Here is a 22,839-nt window from a genome sequence, read left to right as displayed (position 1 = left end):
TCCACAACTATCTACATGAACTCCACTCTATTCAATCCGCTGGGCACTCGACAGATCGTCAACCCCGTGGCCCTCCTCAACCTTGGCCTCGACAACGCCATAGATGGGCATCTCGGCAAGCGCAGAAGCGATGTGGTGCAGCGTGGGCAGGCTGTCCCAGGTCCCCGGCGAGAACTCCAGCCTGGCCTCGGCGCTGCGGCGCCTCTTCTCCACCCTGGGCGGCGTCTTCGCCCCCTCGCGGACCAGCACGGCATACTCGGCATCCGCCTCGCCGGGCTTGCCCACGGCCGGCACGTAGCGGTAGACCAGCGTGCCCTCCTCCTTAGGAGGAAGACCCATGCCCGGCGGCGCCGGCCTCTCTCCGACGGCGCTGCCGCTGCCCTCGACGGCCGCGGCCTCAACCGGCTCCTCCTTCAGCCCGTCCAGATACATCCGCAAGTACGACGCGCCGCGCCAGCTGCACTCCACCTTCACACTGCCCCCCTGGTCTTCAATCCCAACATCGCAAAACACCTTCGGCATGCCCAGCTCCTCCCTCCCGGTCGTCACCGCATCCGACAAGCTCTCCATCAGCACGACCAAGAACGACCCGACCACGCTTCCGCCATCCCTCTTCACATACTGCACCCCGTGCACCCACAGCCCGACAAAGCGATACCCGCCGCCGCCGAGCCAGCGCATGTCCCGCAGCTCGGTGCAGCGCAGCGTGGCCTCGGCGACGGTGCCGGGCGCGACGAAGCCAAACGCGGGCGAGGGGAACAGGGTGCGCAGGTACGTGGCGGACGAGCGCAGGCGGACCGAGCAGGTGGTGAAGGCGGAGTCGTGGGCCGGGATGGCGCGGCCGAAGTGGTCCTGCCGCGGCGAGGGCATGGGCCCGAAGGACAGGGGCGCGCGCAGGCGGACGGGCCCGTGCCGCGACCACAGGTGCTTGCGCAGCATGTGCGTCGAGTGGTGCCACTCGTCGTGGCCGAAGTTGTAGTCCCGGAACTCCATCACTGGGAGGGCCGCGGTTAGAGGGGGGTGGATGGGGTGTAGCAGGGACGTTGAAGAAGAATTTTAAGAAAGAGAGGGGGGGGGGGGGGGGGGGGTAGGGGGAGGGGAGAGGGAGCGGAGGGAAGTAAGTGGACGGGGCTTACTTCTGAAGCTCCCGCGGTTGGCGTCGGTCGGGTCCATGCCCGCCGTGCGGGTCAACTCCTGCACCTTGTGCGCCCGCTCGTCGCGGATCTTCTCGTACAGCGCGAGCCGCTCGGGGATCTCCTCAACGGGCGTATCCCGCGGGAACAGCACGCAGATGGACGCCGCGTCCTCGATGGCGATGCCGCCTAGTGGGCGTGATCAGCCAAGGCGTTCGGCACCTGATGGGGGAAGTGTATTGATGGAGTTCTGGCTCACCTCCCTGCCCCTGATGCGGCAGAAACGGATGCGCGGCATCCCCCACCAACGCCACCCGCCCACGGTGCCAGGTGGGAATCCGGTCCATGTCGAGCAGCGTCCAGACCTTGAGCGAGCTGGTATCTGCCATCTCCAGCAGCGCCCGGACGGCTGGATCGAAGGCGCTGAACACGTCGACGAGCATCTCCTTCGTCGCTGCGCGGTTCCATCCTAGGCGGCGTCAGCATGGTCTTTTCGTCAAAGGGGAAAAAAAGGAAAATAAAGAAAAAAAAAAAAAGAAAAGAAAAGAAAGAGCATTTCATTCGCGCCTATGAACGCACCCTCTCCCTTGGAAGCCGAGAGCTCGCTCGGGTGGATGGCGACAAAGTTCATCATCGTGTTGTCCGAGCAGGGATACATGACCAGCCGCCGGTCTTTGCCGATCCATATTCTCATGTAGCCGTCGCGCTGGACGAACTTCTCCGTCGCCGGGTTCGCGCGGATCTGGGCCACGGGGATCATGAACCGGAAGGCGCTCTTGCCGGAGTCGAAGGGCTTGATGTCCTGCAGGGTGACGCTCCTGCGGGTGACAGAGCTGACGCCATCGGCGCCGAGCACCAAGTCGCCGGAGAACGATGAGCCGTCCTCGAGCGTGACGGTGGCAGTGTCGGGGTCGACAGATGCAACACAGCTCGAGGTCTTGAGCACCGCCGGCTTGCCCTCGCCCTCCGCGGCCGTGGCCTGGCGCTTGAGCTCCTCATGCAGCCGGACGCGGTGTGCGAGCATCCATGGCTAGAGCAGCCAGGGCGTCAGCCACGCGTCCAAAGATGGCTAATCAATCAGCCACAACGGGGGGGAACACGAACATGCTGCCAGATCAGGAGTGATTTCCTGAGGTCCACATCAACTGTGATGTTGCCGTTGCCGTCATAGGTGGTCATCTATCCACCGAGGTAAGTCGAGACCGGGAACTCGCGGAAGGGGCCGGATATTCCGACTTACGCCCTGCACGGGATTTGCGCCAAAGGTCTCGGGCAGCACACCCAGTCTCCGAAGAATGCCATGGCAGTTAGGGGCCAGGTGGATCGCCGCACCCGTCTCTCTGGCGAGTTGCGATCGCTCAAACAGCTGTATTGTGTTGGTCAGCACTAGGTACCTTAGCTACGTCTGCTTCGCGGCTGGTGACATACAGTCACTTCGTGGCCGTTCTTACGCAGGCCCAGTGCGGCGGTCAACCCGGCGATACCTGTAATTCCCGTGTTAATTAATGAGACTGCCCGTAGTTTCAAGAGCCATGTGTGGGTTTTCGCTGTTGCGGATAGTCCTCACCTGCTCCCACAATCAACACCTTCAAGGGGCGGGGCTGTTGCTCCGCGGACGCCATTGTGAGTGGTGGTTAACTGTGCAGGGCGGCGCGAATGATACTGGAGCCTGGGACGGGTTGACAGCCACAGGAGGGAGGCTCTAAGAGCAGGAGCAGGGAGCGAGCATTCAATGAGCACCCCCTGGCGTTGTAGAAGCTGGCCCGACTTTTCCGGTTATAGACTTGAACTGGTTTCGAGCGCTGGTTTAAACCGACCACCTTGGGCGCGGAGGTGCTGCTCCTGCCGTTAGCACTCAATGCCCGCAGCGGGAAGGTGGAGGAGGACCCCCGGCCGGCCCCGGCCCCGGCGGAAAGCGAGGAAAAAACACCCCCGACCATCCTGACCCTGGCGGCCCGCGCGCTATTTCATCGCTTAGTGTAGACCTCTTGCTCACCATTAGGTTAGGTAGGTACCAAACTACCTTAACCGTGGAAGCACAGTGGTAGAAAAGGCTTGAATTTGGTAGGTTGGTCGGTTGGCTGTTCGGGATTGGCTTTCTCAGCTCCCCAGTCCCAGTGCGAGCGCCCGAAAATAACCCAATGTCCGTGCTGTGCACTGTGCCTGCCAAAACCGTCTCTTCACAAGAGTCGAGGACCGAAGCCTCCCCGCGCAAGACACGGGGAGGACGACACCCGTGAACATGGGCCGTGTGATTGGTCGCGGATTGGAACTACCTACTACACTACCTCAGGTAGGTAGAGTAGTGTGGAAAACCCGGGGCGTTTCCTGTTTCCATCTGATTTCCCAAGAATAGAGCTTAGGGCGCTGCAAATGGCTGGCACCGGGGAACAATGCCGGGTTATCCGAACGCGAGAGGGCGGCTGCTTGCGTTGGTAGCGAGCGAGAACACCGCAAGGGGGTTGGCGCGAAAGACCTGATGCGACTGTCGTGCAGCTGCACAGATTCTGATTTGGAAACCCATCCTAGCCACTACCGACACAGTACGGATTAGTTGTGGTATACACTAGATTGAACGTGTTCAGCGAGCCGGGCTTCGGGTCGCCGCGAGCGGTTGATCACCTGCTCGAACCGTGTACGGAATGAGGACTGGGGTACACTTACATGATTGTATGTACCATGTACACCACCAGTTCGTGTTGTGCCCCAGACTTTTACCCCAAACCCCGCAAGCGGCCAGCTGGGGATTTGAAGATCTCGGATTTTCCGAGAGCCCGGGTCCTGGGGCCCCGCGGGTCCTGGCGGCTTTACCCGCCCGCCTAGTGTAGTGTAACTACCGAAGTGAGTGTCGTGTACGGAATAGTGTAGCTCAGCCGTCGGGTTGCAGTGGGGGCCCAGTCCCGGGTACAGTCCGTGCCATGCTGCAGTATACACTCACTCACTGTGTACGCTGCCAGACCCTTGGGAACAGCAGGGGCCTTATTGAGTGACGCGGCCCGCGGTTGGTGTCGTCGATTTCCACGGGACGGACAACGTGCATACCTTATCTATGTTTGTACCCCGGACGTTTCGTCAGCTAAGTCCCGCTTCGCAAAACGACGAGAAAAATCTTAAACGCCCCGGACGCGCTGGCTTCTGGGAACCCGCGCACTCTCTCCATCCCCCCTCCGACTGCTTGTTGTGTGTCTGGCTGGCTCCGGACAGGGTCGCCGTGGTTGTTGTCGTCAAGATGGCGTCGTGGCGCGAGGCCTTCGCGCTCTCCAAGAGCGAGGTGAACGAGCGGATGCCGCCGGGCACCGTGAGGATTCTCGGTCAGTCTCAGCTGTGTTTTAGCCTCGCGGCGCGTCGGTCGCTCGCCGTCGTTTCAGGGACCCGGATTGTTACTGACAAGATCGATGATTTAAGACCAGCAGGATGACTCGTCAACCAGCACCGACGGCCGCCTGGTCAGGTCTCCGAAGCCGTCCAGGAGCGCGAAGGACCCGCTCAACTGGCCCTTCTGGCAGAAGGTGGCCGCGCTGCTTGTCGCCTCGATCTACGCCTTCATCGCAAACTTCACCTCCTCCGTCATCGCGCCGGTGCTGCAGCTCTGGTTCGTGGCCTATCCGCAGGAGCCCAAGTCGTTCTCCGACCTGTCTTACCTCATCGCAGTAAGCAAATGCCGAGCAAAGAGCAGAGCGTCCAAATCCGAATCCGCATGAAACTGCACGAGTGTAGCGCTGACTTGCAAACCCTCTTGTTTTCCTCTTCCCACCCCGGCAGGTCAGCAGTCTGCTCCTCGGCTCGTCCAACATCTGGTGGGTGCCGCTGTCCAACTGGGCGGGGCGCCGGCCGGTGCTGCTCCTGGCGACGCTGCTCATGACGCTCTGCACCGTGTGGTGCGCCGTCGCCAAGTCGTTCGGCTCCCTGCTCGCGGCCCGCATCCTGCAGGCGGCGGGCGGCGGCGCGGCCGACTCGGTCGCCCCCGCGCTGATTGGCGATATGTACTTTGTCCACGAGCGCGGACGGGCCATGGTGCGTTTTCTTTCCGTTCCCCCTTTTCTGTTGCGGAAACAGGACGCGCCGGGACGGGGATGCTGACAAGGGGCGGGGGGGAAACGAATCCAGGCCGTGTACACCATCTTCCTCTCCAGCGGCGCCATCACGGGCGGTCTCTGCGGCGGCTATCTGGGCTACGCCCACGGCTGGACCAACATCTTCTGGGTCAGCACCGCCCTGGCCGGCTTCGTGTTCCTCGGCGTGGTCTTTTTCGTGCCCGAGACGCTGTTCGACCGCGTCGCCGAGGACACCTCCAGCTCGTCCGGCGACGCCAAGGAGGCGGGCGCCAAGGACGTCGAGACGGTCGAGACGCGAGCCGCCTCGCCGCCCGAGCTGCAGGGCTCCTTCACCTACCTCGAGTCCCTCGGACTTCGCCGGCCGCGCGGCAGTCTGGTGCGCTACTTCGTGCAGCCGTGGCGCACGCTCGCCCTGCCGGGCACGTGGGTGGTGATGCTGCACTACGCCGGGCTGGTCGGCGGCATCGTCACGCTCTCGGTCATCGGGCCGCAGATCCTGTCCGCGCCGCCGTACCTCTGGGGCGAGAACGCCGGGCTGATCAACGTGGGCGGCCTGATCGGCACCCTGGTCGGCTACCTGTACACGTTCGTGCTGGCCGACAGCCGGCTCAAGCGCCAGGCGAAGCACCAGGGCCACGGCCTGGCCGAGCCCGAGAGCCGCCTGCCCATCATGTTCTTCCCGCTGTTCATCGCCACCTCGGGCTTCTTCGTCTTCGGCTTCTGCTCGCAGTACCCGGGCGGCTCCCGCTGGGTCGGCATGGAGATCGGCTACGGCATGATCTCCTTCGGCTTGACCCAGGTGCCGTCCGTGGGCTTCAACTACGTGAGTCACGCCCTCGCCGCCGGCGCCGCCGGCCGCATTCTTCCCTCGCTCTCTTCGGTGGTCTCCTCCTCGCTGACAAGAGTCTGTTGCCCCCCCTCGCAGCTCATCGACGCGTACCAGCACCTCGCTGCCGACTGCTTCACCATGGTCACGATCCTGCGCGCCATCGTCGCCTTTGCCTGGTCGTTCTTCGTCGCCTCCTGGGTCGAGGACAGGGGCGCGGCCGAGCCCTTCGGCATCTTTGGCATGCTGATGGGTCTGTTTGCGCTGCTGACCGTGCCGCTGTGGCTGTTCGGCAAGCGCATGCGCATTGCCACGAGTTCCCTCGTGCTCAAGCAGGAGTAGGCGAGTAGGATGTGGCGTTGTATCTATTGCGTTGGAAGCAATGGTTTCTGAATGGGTTCACAAATCATGATGGACGTAATCGGGTGTAGTTTGAGTTCGAGTACGGGATGTATGACTCGTTGGACCCCCGTGTTTTCACCCTGGGGTTGTCCGTCCGAAAGACAACTAGCAACCTAGGCTCTCTGCAATCTATTTGAGCGGATCTCGATGCAATAGATATTCTGGGTTGCAGGGAGTACGTGTGGAACCCGACGCCGAAGTGTCTCCGCACTCACTCAGACTGTAGAACGCCAGGGGCGTCAAGATCCGGTGGAGATTAATCTCGAATCCAAAAGTCCGGAAACCAGCCGTAGCAAGGCACGCACACGAACACCTCCCGTGTGTCTATTCCTTCATCCTGCCCAGAAACGGCTCTCTTACAGCTGAAACCCCTTTAAGTTACTCGGCTACTCCCCCTTCTCGTTCCCCTGCATCAGCATCTCCTGCGCCATCCACAGCTCCGCATACAGGCCGTTCCGCTCCATCAGCTCGCGATGGCTGCCCATCTCGACGACCCTGCCCTCCTTGAGCACGATGATCAGGTCGGCGTCGTAGATGGTGCGCAGGCGGTGGGCGACGAAGACGCTGGTGCGGCGCTTCTCGCGCAGCACCTCGTTGATGTTGGCCATGAGGGCCTGCTCGGTGTGGGTGTCGAGCGCGCTGGTGGCCTCGTCGAAGAAGAGCAGGGGCGGGTCCTTGAGGACGAGGCGCGAGACGGCCAGGCGCTGCTTCTCGCCGCCCGAGATCATCAGGCCGCGCTCGCCGACCATGGTCTGGTAGCCGTGCGGCCACGACTCGATGCGGTCGTGGATGTGGGCGCGGCGGGCGGCCGCGCGCACGCGCTCCGGGCTCGCGTCCAGGTTGCCGTACCGGATGTTGAGCTCGACCGTGTCGTTGAAGAGCGGCGTGTCCTGCGGCACCACGCCGATGGACCGCCGCAGCGAGTCGAGCGTCACGTCGCGGATGTCCTGGTCGTCGATCAGGATGCGCCCGGCCTGCGGCTCGTACGAGCGGAAGAGCAGCCGGAGCAGCGTCGACTTGCCGCACCCGGAGGGCCCGACCACGGCCACCTTCTTGCCGGCGGGGATGGTGACGGTGAGGTCGTTGAGGATGGGGCGGTCGGGGTAGTAGCCGAACGTGACGTTCTCGAAGCGGATCTCGCCGCCCTTGGGCAGCACGAGCGGGGCCGCACCGGGCTTCTCCCGGATGGAGACATTGACCTTTTGCAGGTTGAAGAGCGTCTCCATGTCGAGGAGCGACTGGCGCAGCTCGCGGTAGACGGAGCCGAGGAAGTTGAGCGGGACTGACAGCTGGAAGACGAGCTGATTGATCAGGACCAGGTCGCCGACCGAGAGGGAGCCGGCCACGATGCCCTTGGCGCCGAGCCACATCATGAGGGTGAGCGCGGACGAGAAGATGATGTTCTGGCCGCTGTTGAGGAAGGCCAGCGAGGTGGCCACCTTGATGGAGCTCTTCTCGTACTGCTGCAGCGCCTTGTCGTAGCGGCCGATCTCGTATGTCTCGTTGTTGAAGTACTTGACCGCCTCGTAGTTGATCAGCGAGTCGACAGCGACGGTGGACGCCTTGTTGTCGGCCGCGTTGGCCTGCCGGCGGAACTTTGTCCGCCAGGCGGTGGTCCAGATGGTGAAGGCCGTGTAGGCGGTCATGGTGAGCGCCGTGATGGCGGCAAACTCCCACCCGAACTGGTAGGTCAAGATGCCGCACACCATGCTGATCTCCAATGCGGTCGGCACGATATGGAACACCATGCTCGTCAGCAGGAAGCTGATGCCCTTGGTGCCGCGGTCGATGGCGCGGGTCAGGCCGCCCGTCTGCTTGGACAGGTGGAAGCTGAGATCCAGGTTCAGGAGGTGGCCAAAGGTCCTGGTGGCCACGCGGCGGATGGCCTTCTGCGCCACGGACGAGAACACGGCGTTGCGCAACTCCTGGGACACGACGGCGCCTATCCTGGCGGCGCCGTACGCAAAGATCATGGCGCCGGCAACCGTGGCCACGGTGCCGCCCGTGGCGGCGAAGTCAACGTTCAGCGAGTCCACAATCTCGCGGAAGTAGAAGGGCACCTGCACGTTGAGCACCTTGCCGCCGACCAGCAGGCCCACGGCCAACAGCACACGCATCTTGTCCCTCCAGCTATCCTTCGGCCACAGGTAGCGCGACATCTCCTTCATGATGGCCCAATCTGCCTTGCGCTGCTCCTGCGCGCTCTTGTCTACTGCGGCGAGCGGGTCTTGTTGCGGGGACGGCGGAGGGGCGGTTTTCGGAGCGCCGACGGCGGCGGGCGGGCTCGCTTCGGCGCCCAGAGTCTTCGGTCCCTGGCAGCGGAGAGCGGTCGTGTGGAAGACGGCTCGCAGAGGAGACGGCGAGGAGGGCGCAGCGCAAACAGCGCCGAGCCGGGGCGTCCATGGCGGTCGGTGGAGGGCGGCGCAGCACGTGCCTCGAGATCGGGGGAAGGGGGCGGCTCTGGCCCTGTGTAAGCTGGTCGCCATCATAATCCGTGGTTGGGAAGCCATCGTGGAGGGACCCAGGCCGACATCTTGCCCGGGCCGGGGCGACGTAGGTGTTGTAGCACTGCGGCCGGCAAAGGCGGGTTTGCGCGAGTTGTGCGGGATTCTGGCTGCAAAGCGCGTCACAGCGATGTGGGGTTTCAGAGCTGTCGTGGGTGAGCCCCTCGAGGCTAGCAACAGAACAGAAGCCCCGACGTCGTGGGGCGTCCTGTCCTTCCGGTCAAGTAGTTAGTAGTGGTGTAGTTCGCCCGTCTGGGCGTGCGTGGTTTTTCGTTGGCCTCGGCGAAAGAGGGAGAGAATGCTCAAGCTCCGAGAGCTTATGCCGCGATGCTCGGCTCCGGCGCAATGGGAACCAGCAGGGATTCAGTGATGCAATGTGGGGACACAATGGCGGGTCACAACCCTGTCTCAGCGTCGTGATGGCACGGAATCACCACAAGCAAAGAGCCAGTTCACCAGAACGTCGACCAAAGCACCACCAGAGCAAAAGCAGAGCAACGCAAAACGCCTGTCTATGCAATAGCTGATCCATGCCGTAACGAGCAAAATGTGCTCCCAGGCGCTGGGATATCCAGTCGAGCCAAGCAGGAAAGCAATGCCGAAAACGCCCTACACCATGCCGCAATGATCTAAGAACTCCTCCCAATGCAATGCAATGTCGGTTGAAGACTCCAGCCGAAACCAAGAGCGCTCGCTCGACCGATGCAAAGGATGCAAAGGCAGAAAAAAGTAAAACGGAAAAAAGACGACACACAGCATCCATAGACTCCACTCCCATTCACGGGCCGCTTCGACCGTTCGAAGCAGCCACGAGCCCCTCATACGCCCGCTCCACCGTCCTCCCTCCCATGCCCGGCAGCAAGCGCAGCTGCGCGAGGGACTCGACGCGGCCCGACCCGTCGTGCCCCCTAAGGTTCAGATAGTCGACCAGGTCCTGCGCCTTCTTGGCGCCAAAGCCGTGCAGGCTCCTGATCAGCGCGGGGTCGCGCGAGTTGACGATGTCCAGCAACCGCTTCGCGTGCGGCGACGCGGGATCATCAAAGGCCGACTCCTCCCCCTCCCCGGCGCTCGTCTTATGCGACGACGTCGTCGTCGTCTTCTTGCGCGACGCTCTCGCCCGCGCCGGCTTCTCGTCCGCCGCGTCATCCTCGACGTCGGCCTCGGTGCCCTCCTGGTAATCGCCATCGCCGTCGTCGTCCTCATTGTCGCCCCTGCTCTTCCGCTGTCTCCTGGCCTTGCGCGGCGCGGCCTTTTCAGGCTGCGCCGTGTCCGCCTTGCCCAGTTTCACCCTCAACCGCTCGATCTTCCCGAGCAGCCTGGCCTGCCCCGGGAAGTACGGCAGCGCCCTCTCGTAGAAGCGCAGCGCCGACTCGTCGTCTCCGCTCTCCTTCGCCTGCCGGGCCTGCAGCAGCAGGCGCAGCCCCTCCGATCGGCTGTCGTCGTGCCGGGCTTCGCTCTCGATGCGCCTTTCCAGGGCCTCGAGGCGGCGTTTGACCTCCTCGCTGATGTCGTGCTGGTGCTGGGCTGCCGCGGAAGTTTCCGGGGCCGTTTGGGGTTGTGGTGCCGAGGTGGCTTCGGCGAGGCGGGAGGCGAGGATCTCTGCCACCTTTTTCTCCACCATGGCCTCGATCTGCTCCGCTGTGATGGACAGCTGCTGCTGTCCCGAGGATGCAGCTACCGGTTGTGGAGGACGGAGAAGGGATGGCGGCGCAGGCCGGGCAAGCTTCGATGGTCGCGATGACACCCCGTCGGCAGCCTCGGACGCTCGCTTGGTAAGGGCCGGCTGCCGTGGCTGCGACGTGTTTGCGGTCGTGACCGCAGGGCGCGCCGTTGATGCGGCAGGCATCTTGTCGGGGTAAACAGAGAATGCCTTGGCCGGCTTGTCGGGCTTTTCGGCCTTCTCAGCCGCCTTCGCCGCGAGGGCGCCCGTGTGGACGTTGTGGGCGTTATGGAGGGGCCTGAGCGGCTGGCGCTGGATGTTAGCCCCGCCAAGTGCGGCATTGGGGCGGGGAGGCTGCTTGAAGACGACTTCGTTCTCGATCTCGCGCACTTCGATGCGCTTCGCGCGGGAGCTGACGTTTAGGCTGCTGAGCGTGTCGAGATGGTAGCTGCGGACCGGCGCGAGGTTCAGGATCATGATGGTGATGCCGTTGTTCTGTCCCAGCGACAGGATGCGCGTCATCTTGGACTCCCGGTACGGGATGCGCTTGTCGCCGCGCGAGATGGCGTCGATGCACTGGCTCAGCACGAAGAGGCTCTTGTTGATCGCTGCCGACTCCACCAGCCTCTCCTTGCCGTTGTCCGTTCGACGGTTGTCTTCCGAGCCGGCCAGGTCGATGGCGGATGCCGTGCTCTCCTTGACCACGTCGCCGGTCGTCTGCGTCACCTTGACCCGCAAGATGGCGTGGCTTCTGCTGCTGTGGGCGTTCAGCTTCGTGGCAGCAGTGACGCGGTTGTTGTTGGCTTCGATGTACAGCCGCTCGAAGTCCTTCAGGTCCCCGCACGATCGCTCCGACAGGCCCACCACGATTGTCTTCCCATCCTTCTCGCGGAGGGGAAGCCCGGCTGCGGTCCGCTTCTCCGGCGGTTCGAGCAAATCGTAAACCTTGTCGTTGTAGATTTCGTAGTACGACAGCGCCACATCGACCGTCGTCCGTCCATTCGTGTCTTTCATCAACTTCTTTCCCCTGCGGAACACGTTGCTCAGCAGCCTCGGGATCACGCCGCGGTCCGCGAGCCGGAGGCCGCCGCGCATGGTGTGTGTCTTTCCGGTCCCCGTGACGCCATAGGCAAAAATCGTCAGATCCAAGCCTTGAAAGAGAGCCTTTATATGCGGGGCCACTGCTCTCCCGTTAGCGGCCCGAGGGGAAGGTCAAGACAGCAAGGACGTGTCTGTGGTCGGCGTCGACCCTTCGTGGAACTTGCCTTCGGCTGTAAACAGCTCCTCCTGGGTAGTGGTCTGATCGTAGACGCTGTTGAAGGCAAACGAGAACTCTTCAGTCTCGTTCTTGGGGTTCGGGATCTTGACGACAGTGAAGGGCTTGCCCTCCTCGACGCGGTCCGGCCGCACAATAACATCCTTGCCGAGCTCTTTTTCAAGCAGTGGCCGGATTCTGGCAACAACGCGCACCGACATGGCGGAGAAATCAACACAGAGGGAAGAGAGGGGGAATGAGGGGGAATTGAGGGGACGGGGAGATCGTGGTCGGAGGGGGAGGAGGCCAATTGGGCACACAACGCTACGCTGCACTGACAGTTGTGAACCGAGCCAGAGCCGTGTTGCAAGAGCAGAAGCTGATCCCTGTCCAGCGCGAGCTTAGCTCAAAGGTTTAAATTGATCACCGGGGCAACGCCCTGCCGGCTTGGCGGCTCCTGCCGAGCCAGACCCACTGAAAGGGGTAGACGTTAAAGAGGTCCCGCCAAGACTAATTTCCAGCCCTGGTCTTACACCGTCAGTACGTAGCCACCATCGCCACGGGGTTTGCACTATCGCCACGGGTTAGCCACTGGTTAGTTCGCCGGGGGTACGGGGGGCGGCGCCAGCCCCCCGCTGGTTAGGGTGAGGGTTATGGTTAGGGTGAGGGTCAAGGTTAGGGTGCGGGTTAACTTCGTTTTCTTTTTTTCAATTTCGTTGAGGTTTCGTGAAGTTATTGCGACGAGTTTTTGCGAGTATTTGCGGTTTGTCTTCGTCGCTGATGCTCTAAGTCGTCGCGGCCCCACTTACCCCTTGGCGATGTGTAAAAGCCTGTAATTCTTAGTGTCTTGGCGGGACCTCTTTAACGACGACCCTGAAAGGCCCATGCTCCAGTAGCAATGCACCCGGAAGCCGCCAAAGCTCCGGACCACATGGAATTTGCGTCGTGGGACAGCCGGGCTTTTAGATTCGGCAAACTCGTCGTCCTCCTGTCGCGCAATTGACATCACCACGCCGTCCGTGACTGCGCGATCATGAGACGGCAGGCGCCTCAGGTCAGGAGGCTTCGACCCTCAGCCTTTACACCGTCAGCGAGAGCGCGGCCAGGGTTTGTGTGCAGGCAGTGCCGCGCAATCCAGATTAGCGTATCCCCCACCACCGACTCGCGGCCCGCCGCCGACGCCTTCGGAGCATATCCGGGATCGCAGCGGGACTCAGCAGGTAGGCAATGGGACTTGTTGCAGCAGCGGACAAGCATCTGACGTCTCTCAGATGCCCGGTTCGAGGTTCTGGGGTCACCATACTCCCTACTCTCGGTCACACTGTCGGCATCGCAGCGGCTCTACACAAGGCGCGGAACGCTGGTGTCCGTCGCCGGCAAGGTGGAAAATGTAGGCCCTCCACACTTCGCCTCCAACCAGCTCGAACAATATGGGTCGCTAACTCGGTGCTCGCTCTCACGCCCTCCAGGCGCAATCCACCCTCTCGCTCCTCCCGCCCCTCCGCCGAGCCTTCCTGGGCATCCCCTTCCTCTACCAGCGCATCTCGTCGACCACGCCGATCACCGCCCTCATAGCCACCAAGTCGCCGCACACGAGCCTCTCCGTGCTCCACCTCGACGGCACAACCGACTGGGTCGTCGCCCAGCGCAACGCCCTGCTCGCCTGGACGGGCCACACGCTGACGCCGACCCCGCGCGTGCAGCGCGGCCTGCCGCCGGCCCACTGGGGCAGCACGCACCTCACGGGCCGCGGCCTGGCGGCGCTCGCCGCGCCGGGCCAGGTCTACGAGCTGGCGCTGGGCGACGGCGAGGAGATCGTGCTGCACCCGTCGCACGTCGTGGCCTACGCCGTGACGCGCAACCCGCCGCTGCCTTTCCGGCTCCGGAGCACGACGCGGCTGAGCCTGCAGGTTCCCGCGCTGCCGGCGTCCGTGAGCGGCGCGGCGGGGCGGCTGGTGCCGGAGCGGGCGGCGCGGTTTTGGAGGGCCATGCGAGATACCGAGACGTACAAGGCCGTGGCGAGGTTGCTGTTCGGCTTGAGGACGGCTGCGAGGCGGACGATATGGGGAGATCGGCTTTTCCTGCAGTTCAGCGGGCCCATGACGGTGCTGATGTCGACGCGCGGCGTGAGGGTGCGCGATGTTCTCAGCAGGGAGGACGTGAATGAGATCGCGGACACGGAGGCCGGGGTGGTGCCCGCGGCGGTGGAGCGAGCCAGCAAGCCCAGGGTTTCGGAAGAGAAGCGGCCGGAGGAGAAGCCGGTGACCATTCACGTTGCCAACGTTGGGAAAGACGGGAAGGTCAGTTTTGAGGACGCCAAGGATTTGAACGACTTTGTACGGTGATCGCGAGGCGGCCAGCAACCAGATGTATCTTCTTTGTAACAATAGATTACCCCAGCAAGACGTTCCCGCCGTCGGCTTGGGCGGCTGATTGGACTGTCCCGTGGCCGAATCAGCATGCGCGAGTAGAGGAGGGGTTTCAGGCGTGGTTGAGAGTGGCCAACGAGAAGGATCATCGCGTGGTGGGTTTCAACATCGAGCCCAATACTGGAGGATGCAAGACACACAGTCTGAGCACAATGTTTCCGTACTCTGTCCTCGCTATTGCAGGCTCGCCTTGACGAGCGACCAGCATTTCTTCATGCCGGTTCCCATGGACTCCCTGTCTATCTCCTCCACTGTAGCCCAACGTTGCGAGTCCTCGAACTCGGCCGCCCCCATGCTGTCATCCAGCTCGAAGAGATGGACATGCATGGCCAGCTTCAGATGTGAAAACAGCCAGGGAACGCTGCCAAGTTCCCCGATGTGCTTCAGTGAAGGGGAGCCTGGACGCCTAGGTTTCCCATGCTCAACCAACTCTGAGACATACGCCTTTGCTTTCTTTGTCCTGCTTTTGGCCGTGCTGTCGTTGGGATCCGGCAGGGTGTGACTTGGCAGTTCCCACAGTCCAGCGAGCAGACCCTTCTCTGGCCGACGGCATATCAGGAACTGCCCATTCGAAGAGCGACGGACGGCGCACACCAGCGTCTCCTCTTCGCGGACCTTCTTCTTCGGTTTCCTGAGCGGGAACTTCTTAGCGTGGTGGATAATCGTCTCCATGGCTTGCGCATCCGGAGTGTCCGATGCCTTGGGGGGGGATGGTTCGGTAGGGGTCGCTGCAAAGAACCGAGACAGGGTTCCATTACTGCTTTTCAAAACGTCCCGGCTCCCTTTCCCCGATATGTCCTCCTCGTCGCCCTCTGCGGTTTCGTCAAAAGGCGCGCAAAGGCTGCAGATATCCTCAATATCATCGGTATCACCGGCGATTCCCCGCTTCGCTGCCAGAGAAAGCCCTTCCGCGTAAGCGCGACAGGTCCGGGTGATAGGACACAACGAGCACTTCGGCGTGGGCGTGCAGATCGTGCTCCCGAGCTCCATGAGCGCCTGCCCCCATCGCCCCGGCCGATCACTCGGCGGCAGCTCATCCCCCTCCGCCGCGGGCTGCCCATCCCGCGCAACCGCCCTCACCAACGCCTCGGCCGCCTCCCACAACAGGTCCACCGCCCTCTTATCCCCCTTCACATCCGCCAGCAATCCCATCTGCCGACTCAGCACGCGCAGCACATTCCCATCCACCATCGCCGCCGGCACGCCAAACACAATCGCCGCGATCGCGCCGGCCGTGTACCTCCCGACGCCGGGCAGCGTGCGCATCAACTCGCCCTCCGACCCGGGCAGCATCCCATCCAACAACAACCCGCTTTTCCCCTCCCCCTCCCCCTCCCCCTCCCTTTTCCCCTCCCCCTCCTCCTCCCCCTTCCCCTCCTCCTGGTCCAGACCACAGACGACCCTGGCGGCGCGCCACAGCCGCCGCGCGCGCGCGTAGTAGCCGAGCCCCTGCCAGGCGGCCAGCACGTCCTCCTCGCGGGCGCGCGCCAGGTCGCGCAGGGTGGGCCAGCGCGCCATCCAGCGGGTCCAGTAGCCGACGACGACGGGCACGCGCGTCTGCTGCAGCATCACCTCGGAGACCCAGACCTCGTAGGCGCGCTGGGCGAGGGCGGCGCGCAGGGCCGGGACTGGCGGCGGGCGGCTGGCCTCGTTCGTGTCGTTGTTGGGGTTAGAGTTGGGGTTGGAATTGGTGGTCGCGAACGTGGCCGGGTCGAGCCAGGGTTTGCGCCACGGCATGGGGCGGAGGGTGCTCGCTTTGGTGAACCATTCTAGGAGGGCGGTGCGGGCTTCGGGGGAGGAGAGGAGGGGGGGGCTGTGGTAGGCGAGGGAGTGGGCGCGTGAGGGGAATGACGGTAAGAGGGTTGGGGATGGAGGGGGCGGGTTGGAGAAAAGAAATTGGTACGCTTTCTGCGCTGTGGTGTTGCGTTTTGATGTTTTGTGCCGTTTGGCAGGCCGGGTCGTCTGCTCCGTGTCGCTGTCGCTGTTGCTGTCACTCATGTCCGGCCGCCCTCGGTCCGTTTCCGGGCGCAAATTCGGCGGAAGCAGCAGCGCACCGGCCGCTGTGGCCGGCGAGAGGGCATCTTGGGACCTCTTTGATGCTATGCGCGCACTCCTGCGAGTCGCCATCATTCGCGTCCACCTAGCCGCTGCAGTGTTGTGGGATGGCACAAGACCTAGGACCCTCTCGCCGTCGCGAACAGAACCCGAGTCAACCTCAGCGCATGTTTGCCAGCGCGCGATTACTCTCCTAGGTAGTCAACCCTAACCCTCGATTGGTCCAACAACCCCTGCAGGGAAATTGCGACGATCGCATTGACGTAGTCGAAGCTCTCTCTCATCCGGCCTGGGGGCTTTCTGGACACCTCTGCCGAAATCACAAGGGTACGGATCGGATAGCGAACTCAGAGATGTGGGCGAATGAGGCCAAGGAAGGGGAGAAGGAGGAGACAGGCCACCAGTCCGCTGATTAGACGACGAACCGCTTGGCCCAGCGACCTATTATTCCATGCCTGCCTATCCCATGGAATCAATTCCTTTGAGCGCCAGCTATTGGGGGTGAAGTTGAATGGAAATGCCCGGGCTTCTGCGGGCTGTCTTCAACCTACAGTACCTCAGCTGCAGGTAGGCTAAAGGGTCCTTGTCGTTTTCCTAGCCTCTTCGGGGCTGTCGATCGCAAGGTTTAGGCAGAGTCGAGCGACAGCCGGCCGTCCCTCTCCCACGTAGCAACAGCCTCCTCCCACGTCACGACCTTTGCGCCCTTCGCGCGCAGCCGGTCCTCCACCTCCTTCTCAATCTCCTCGGCCGCTGTACTCCCATTATCATACGTAGAGTGTGCCCCGGACAGCAGCACGACCTCGAACCCGGCGGCAAGGGCGCCGTTGCAGGTGGCCTCGACGCAGCACTCGCTCTGAATACCGAATACAATGATCTCCTGGACCCCAGCTGCCTTTAAAGTCGAGGCAAGTTCGGGATTTGACTTAAAAGTATCACCTGCAAGTCAAGTCAGGCTTGTCATCTGCCTGCTTGACGATACAGGAAGTGGTGCCACACTCACGCGTCCACTTCGCAACGAGCCGCTCCGACGGTGCGGCGTCGTCCGGCTCAAAGACCAGCTTCCACGGCTCGCTGCCCCGAACCAGCGGACCGTTCTCGGGCTCTTCCTCGTGCTGCACGAAGACAATGATCGCCGGGAGCTCTTCAGCGCTTGCTCGCTGGGCATTGATGATCGCTCGAGCTGTGGAGAGAATCTTTGCGCCTGCTTCTCTGATGCGCTCTGCGTGCGGTATTCTGGTTTGCGGGTCGGTCGCCAGGTCGTTTTGGATGTCAATTACGAAGAGGGCAGTCGCGGTTGCCATGGTCCACCACTGCCCGATTACCGAGGGTTCAGCTGGATAAGTGAGAGTGAAAAGGCTGGGAAACGCTGACAACGATGGAAGGGGCAGGACTTTTGCGAGACGTTCCGATTGCTCTTGAGTGAGCGCACTTGCAGAACGGCGGCTTCTCTGATTTCAAACGCGCTGCACGGAGCAACATTCACCCATCTTAGCTAGGATGTTTGCTGGCTGGCGGAACGTGGACAAGTGCGGGGCAACGTGACGCGCCCTGAAACGCCCAAACAGCAGTTAAGGGCAGCGTGAAAGTGCTGCCCCAGGTTGATTGCCGAGACATACCAGAAATGGATGTAGCAGTTGCTTGTGAAATGCAGGCATGCCACGTCCCTGGTAAAAGCCAAGGCATGCGAGAGATCTCGACTGGGGCTCACAACTAACTTTTCAAGGAAAGTTATCCAGATCTGGCCTGACAATCATGGATCCCGTTGGCTCGGCCTCGCCTTCTTAGTTTTGGCCACCCAAAGCTGGGGACCTGATTGACACCCACCACAAGTGGAGCTCTGCTCGGTGGTAACTGCAGCGAACTCCCACCTTCGGGCTCGCAAAGCCGAAGGAGCACCCCGCACTCAGGAGCTCGCGGTGTCGCACTGTCGGATGACTTCAGCGGACAGTCATCTTGATCTTGCAACTTGATTCTTCGACCTTAAATTAGCAATCTGGGTAGCCATTGACCTTAGGTAGTTTTACTTTTTCCGCCGCTCCAATAGCATCCTCACTCTATCCGAGCCTCATTCCTACTTGGCTAGCTTCACTGCTTCCTTCCTTCACTAAGCCCTAATACCTACATACGGTACCTTGTTTTGTTCGTGTTCTGTCCCGAGCTCAGAGCTCAGTCCCTAGCATGTCGTCACCAACAACGCTCGTCCCGCCCAAGGGCGTCTTTGTCCCCTCGCCCACCTTCTTCCACCCCGCCGCCTCGGACTCGAAAGCGCTCCAAGCAGCCGTCGATACGGAATCGCAAATCAACCACAGTATCTTCCTCGCCAAGGCCGGCATCACGGGAATCACACTGCTCGGCTCGACGGGCGAGGCGGTGCACCTGACGCGCACCGAGCGCCGCGACCTCGTCTCGGCCGTGCGCAAGGGCCTCACCGACGCCGGCTTCCCCGACTACCCGCTCATGGCGGGCGTGCTGACCAACGGCGAGCTGGAGGAGACACTCCAGTGGCTCGAGGACTACGCCGAGGCCGGCGCCCAGTGGGGGCTGGTGCTCACGCCGGGGTACTTCGGCCCGGCCGTCGGGCAGGACAGCTTAGTGGAGTGGTATAAGCTCGTGGCGGACCGCAGCCCGATCCCGATTCTGGTTTACAACTACCCCGGCGTGACGAACGGCGTGCAGGTGCTGCCGGAGACGTACAGGACATTGGCGCAGCACCCGCGCATCGTCGGGTGCAAGATGTGAGTGTTTACTCTTCATAGTCGGGGACGACTTTCCCCCGGAACAGGCGGGTTGGGCTGGCTGACACACGCGGAACTTCGCGTTTATCCAGGTCCCACGGCAACGTCTCGCACCACGTGCATGTCTCGCTCGACCCCGCGATCGACCACAACAAGTTCCGCGTCTACAGCGGGTTCGGCAACCAGCTCGGCCCGATCGTGCAGTTCGGCGCCGCCGGCGTCATCGACGGCATGGCGGCCTTCTACCCCAAGACGGTGGTGCGGCTGATGAACCTGATGCTCAGCAGGGATGTGTCGCCCGAGACCCAGGAGGAGATCCGGCGGCTGCAGTTCGCCGTCAGCCAGGGCGAGGAGTTTGTCATGAGGTATGGCGTCATTGGCATCAAGGAGGCTGTCTGCCGGGTCGCCGGCTTCGGCAATCTCGAGGGAGGGCGGCTGCCCCTCAGGGGCAAGCTGCCCGAGGGCGCGTGGGACAAGGCGAAGGGCCTGTTCTTGGAGACCATTGAGAAGACCGAGGCGGCGCTGTAAATTGCCCCTATACCTGAGATTGATATTCTTTATTAGACATCGATAGAAATCAGTTCTTGAAATAGAAGCATCCGCCTCTGCCTCTTTTGAGCACATTACTGCCTCAACCACGGTGGGCGAGATCAGGCGAAGCGACCAACGAGTAGGGTGAGCCAGCAGCTGGCTCATGCACTAGAGTCCTTGTTAGCCATGTGTTTAGGAGGGAGGAGGCTGGGATTTCTTAAACAAAGAAAGAAGTCTTTAGAAACTATCATCAGGTTTATACCTGCCTAAAATGAGACTCAATACCTCCGACAATAAGAAGCTTGGTCACCTCCATTATTCTGTTTGGCTTCATGTCAGACGATCGCATTACCTTTAAGCAATGCGCAGCAATCCACCCGCCTAACGGTCCACAACTTGGGCGGAAATGGAGCGTTCAGCGAGATGCATAATTCATCCCTACCGCGCCTGATATTATCTCCTTCCTCCTCAACTTGAACTTGCGACGGGAAAAAAAAAAAAGAAAAGAAGAAGAAGAAGAAGAAAGAAAAAACGAAAGGAAAGAAAGGAAAAAAAGCTGCGCCGGACCGTGGCAGGAAAACCATCGAAAACTGAAGATGATGTGTGTTGGCTAACAGGAATTACGATTTTTCAGCTGCCCTGATTCTGTAGCAACAGAGTATCGAGACATAACGAAGGGAACTGACAAGGCATATTCGGAATTGGTATCCCATGTGCGATGTCCCGTCTTATGAAGCGGAATGCGAAAATGCGTGCAGAAAAACGGAAACATCTCCAAAATGTTGACTGGTTGCTTCACCTGAAACAGGCTCACAGCTTGAGTTATCTCGTTTTCGCTTTCCTATGCCTCTGTGTGAGCCTTTCTCTGCTCTGTAAGGGGACAACTCTCACCATGGGACCTGACCGATGCTTCGGAATACCGAGTTGGCACTGCCATGACGAGTTGCTAGCCCCGGAATTGCTCCACAATGTTCCTAAACTACAGCATGAGGGGTCACCAAGAGTTAACCAGGCAAAGGCCAAAGAAATAGGTACAACATGAATTGCCAGGATGTACAGAGTAGAGACCTGAATCCCCCGCTGTGCATTTCATGCCTTGGAGGGAATTCTTGCGCAGGACAAAGACGAAAATGGGTTCTATCATCAACTTGTCATGAGATTCTGAGACAAATTGAAAAGCTTTCTTGGAGAATAGCATCTTGGAGCCAATCATTGTCTCTTATTCGTCATGTCCCTGATTTTATTTTTTCAATTTGCACTCTCAGCTTGAGCCCTTGTGGTGGCATATCAAAAAAGCTCATCATGAAAGCTCGGCTAGTAGTGTGGTATGCACCTATCCAGGTGCCATGAACTCCTGGGTTCACTGGTTGGGTCCTGGATGTGATTGTCCGGGCGAGCCGATGGAACAGGTAGGGGACGGCAACGTCTTCGGGTCGCCCCTTGCGGTCACCTATGATACTGATTCAACCCAGGATACATTTTCGAGCCAGGAAAGCAGACGACTGCCCACGCAACGTGCCAGAGTAATTGGGGTGCGGGCCAAATGAGTTCACCCCTGAGAATGTCCTGCTCTGATGTGAGGCTCACGACACAGTAACGCGGCTGTTCCTAGGATTGCCGAGAAAGGAGATATGTCTTTGTTCCTAATGGAGGATGTAATGGCTGTTGATAGTTATCCAGGTGCGATGATCGATCAATTGGAGACAGCTTTCATGGATCTAGTTCGGACAAGGGCGTGGTGATGTGGTTTCTGTTCACTTAGGATGTTGGCACCTTAGACGTTCGGCGCTGGCCCACGGCCGCACTGCCGCGGTTGTGTCGGTGTGGCCGTGGCTGAGCCGTCATAATCGTGGCTGCAGTTGTGTGGTGTCGTGATGTTCATCCCGTCATGGTGGCCCTCGCCCTCGACGCGGGTCCCGTCTCCGCGAGGGTTGCCGCCCTGGCAGCTGTCCCTCACAAAGGATGAGCAGGAATAATTTCTCAGGGCCTTCCGTCGCTCCTCGGTTCTTCTCCTCTTCTCCTCTCCACTCCTCGATATCATAAACATACCATCACCTTCATCTCAGGCACAATCAGCACGCCATGGCGCAACAAGAGTTCCATCTTTTCCCCCGCCTCCCCCCTGAGCTGCGCGAAATGATCTGGGCGGAGTCGTTGGAGCCTCGGGTGGTCGGAGTCAACCCGGTCCACAAGTTGCGCCCCAGGGCCGGCAAGTCTAAGATCTCGTGGCGTATTAGGGCGCCGATGCCAGCCCTGTTCTCCGTTTCGGTGGAAGCGCGCCGGGTCGCCATGCCCCTGTACAAGAAGCTGTACTTCGCCTGCCCCGCCGCGGTCAGGGGCGTGGCGCCCCCCGTGGTTTTTGTCTACTTCCATCCGGAGCTGGACGTACTAAGCCAGGACTTCGAAGCCATTGTTGTGTGGCCCCCCATGGGTGTAAACCGTATCCGCCGTCCCGGAATTCTCGCTCGCGTTTCCCTCCCTGGCAACTTCGACGACGTCGTCCAACCCATCGCCCCCCCGGTTCCGCGCGGCCGCTTCGACCCGCTGCGCGACCTCCGCCACGTCAACCTGGACATCCACGTCCTGCGTTCAAGCCTCACCCACCTCGCAATGCAAACCTTGCCGCTCACGCGGGACTTCGTCCACAGCGTGCTGAGTGGTCCGGGTTCCGTCCACATCCAGACCGTGACAGTGCGCATCACCGACGGCCTCGGAGCTGCCCTGAATTCCTGGCCTCGTGTTTACCGTATCGTCCGTTCCCCGGCCATTCATCCCGGAACCACTTTGGTGTACTCGGACATGCATGCGAAGCTCCTCCATCCCAACAAGTGCGGCATCGACCCGTCCTTTCCGAAATTTCGCTATGCGCTGGAGAACGACGGCGTCGTCATCGCCAAGCCTCGCCCCAGCACATGGGCAGCGTTCCGTGTGATCGATCCGCGCAGCCCCTACAGCGAGTTTGACGACGATGGCGGCCAATGGTCTGGGCCGGTCCAAGAGCTACTCTGGCAGACGATGCTCTACGACGGCATGAAAAGTAACGATAACAGCGTCGCCACCTGGTTGGACAGGGTCTTGGGTGCTCCGGACTGGATGCACGCCTGCATTAGCCCCTGGGGCATCTGCGGGGTCCATTACGGAATGGGAGACGCCAAACCGTTCCGCCACCTGACCGATCCCATGCTGTGGAACTGGCCTTGATGTGTAAGTCCGTTTCTGCTTCGCGCAGTGATCGGCGACGGAATGGCGCCCGA

General features: G+C 61.3%; 9 protein-coding genes across 9 annotated transcripts; 4 read left to right on the top strand and 5 right to left on the bottom strand.

Annotated features, from left to right (window-relative positions):
* Positions 1-27: 27 nt before the first annotated feature.
* On the bottom strand, positions 28-2,755 carry THITE_125640 (uncharacterized protein; the record flags this gene model as incomplete). The annotated part of the gene is made up of 8 exons (XM_003653758.1): positions 28-995; positions 1,137-1,322; positions 1,393-1,602; positions 1,713-2,163; positions 2,238-2,312; positions 2,374-2,499; positions 2,562-2,617; positions 2,701-2,755. The coding sequence occupies 8 exons, from the start codon at positions 2,753-2,755 to the stop codon at positions 28-30; spliced, it is 2,127 nt and encodes a 708-aa protein (XP_003653806.1).
* Positions 2,756-4,362: 1,607 nt separating this feature from the next.
* On the top strand, positions 4,363-6,356 carry THITE_2051832 (uncharacterized protein; the record flags this gene model as incomplete). The annotated part of the gene is made up of 5 exons (XM_003653757.1): positions 4,363-4,457; positions 4,564-4,783; positions 4,896-5,147; positions 5,241-6,011; positions 6,114-6,356. 5 exons carry the CDS (start codon positions 4,363-4,365, stop codon positions 6,354-6,356), a joined length of 1,581 nt encoding a protein of 526 aa, XP_003653805.1.
* A 173-nt stretch (positions 6,357-6,529) lies between these two features.
* Positions 6,530-8,584, bottom strand: THITE_2066678 (uncharacterized protein; the record flags this gene model as incomplete). Its single annotated transcript, XM_003653756.1, has 1 exon — positions 6,530-8,584. The coding sequence occupies one exon, from the start codon at positions 8,582-8,584 to the stop codon at positions 6,803-6,805; it is 1,782 nt and encodes a 593-aa protein (XP_003653804.1). The 3' UTR covers positions 6,530-6,802.
* Positions 8,585-9,698: 1,114 nt separating this feature from the next.
* Positions 9,699-12,056, bottom strand: THITE_2144820 (uncharacterized protein; the record flags this gene model as incomplete). Its single annotated transcript, XM_003653755.1, has 2 exons — positions 9,699-11,761; positions 11,846-12,056. The coding sequence occupies 2 exons, from the start codon at positions 12,054-12,056 to the stop codon at positions 9,699-9,701; spliced, it is 2,274 nt and encodes a 757-aa protein (XP_003653803.1).
* Positions 12,057-12,868: 812 nt separating this feature from the next.
* On the top strand, positions 12,869-14,180 carry THITE_2129363 (uncharacterized protein; the record flags this gene model as incomplete). The annotated part of the gene is made up of 3 exons (XM_003653754.1): positions 12,869-13,055; positions 13,107-13,225; positions 13,305-14,180. 3 exons carry the CDS (start codon positions 12,869-12,871, stop codon positions 14,178-14,180), a joined length of 1,182 nt encoding a protein of 393 aa, XP_003653802.1.
* A 273-nt stretch (positions 14,181-14,453) lies between these two features.
* On the bottom strand, positions 14,454-16,106 carry THITE_2027419 (uncharacterized protein; the record flags this gene model as incomplete). Its single annotated transcript, XM_003653753.1, has 3 exons — positions 14,454-15,584; positions 15,666-15,906; positions 15,967-16,106. Coding segments are annotated over 3 exons (1,512 nt in total), but the record flags the coding sequence as incomplete, so codon positions are not given.
* A 770-nt stretch (positions 16,107-16,876) lies between these two features.
* Positions 16,877-17,620, bottom strand: THITE_2144817 (uncharacterized protein; the record flags this gene model as incomplete). Its single annotated transcript, XM_003653752.1, has 3 exons — positions 16,877-16,880; positions 16,985-17,255; positions 17,320-17,620. 3 exons carry the CDS (start codon positions 17,618-17,620, stop codon positions 16,877-16,879), a joined length of 576 nt encoding a protein of 191 aa, XP_003653800.1.
* Positions 17,621-18,497: 877 nt separating this feature from the next.
* On the top strand, positions 18,498-19,582 carry THITE_2144816 (uncharacterized protein; the record flags this gene model as incomplete). The annotated part of the gene is made up of 2 exons (XM_003653751.1): positions 18,498-19,054; positions 19,147-19,582. The coding sequence occupies 2 exons, from the start codon at positions 18,498-18,500 to the stop codon at positions 19,580-19,582; spliced, it is 993 nt and encodes a 330-aa protein (XP_003653799.1).
* Positions 19,583-21,667: 2,085 nt separating this feature from the next.
* THITE_2088950 (uncharacterized protein) lies at positions 21,668-22,786 on the top strand (the record flags this gene model as incomplete). Its single annotated transcript, XM_003653750.1, has 1 exon — positions 21,668-22,786. The coding sequence occupies one exon, from the start codon at positions 21,668-21,670 to the stop codon at positions 22,784-22,786; it is 1,119 nt and encodes a 372-aa protein (XP_003653798.1).
* Positions 22,787-22,839: the final 53 nt, after the last annotated feature.

Source organism: Thermothielavioides terrestris, chromosome 3, assembly GCF_000226115.1.
Source record: "Thermothielavioides terrestris NRRL 8126 chromosome 3, complete sequence".
NCBI lineage: Eukaryota > Fungi > Ascomycota > Sordariomycetes > Sordariales > Chaetomiaceae > Thermothielavioides > Thermothielavioides terrestris.
The sequence above is the reverse complement of the archived record's forward strand: the minus strand, read 5'-3'. Positions and strand labels throughout refer to the sequence as shown.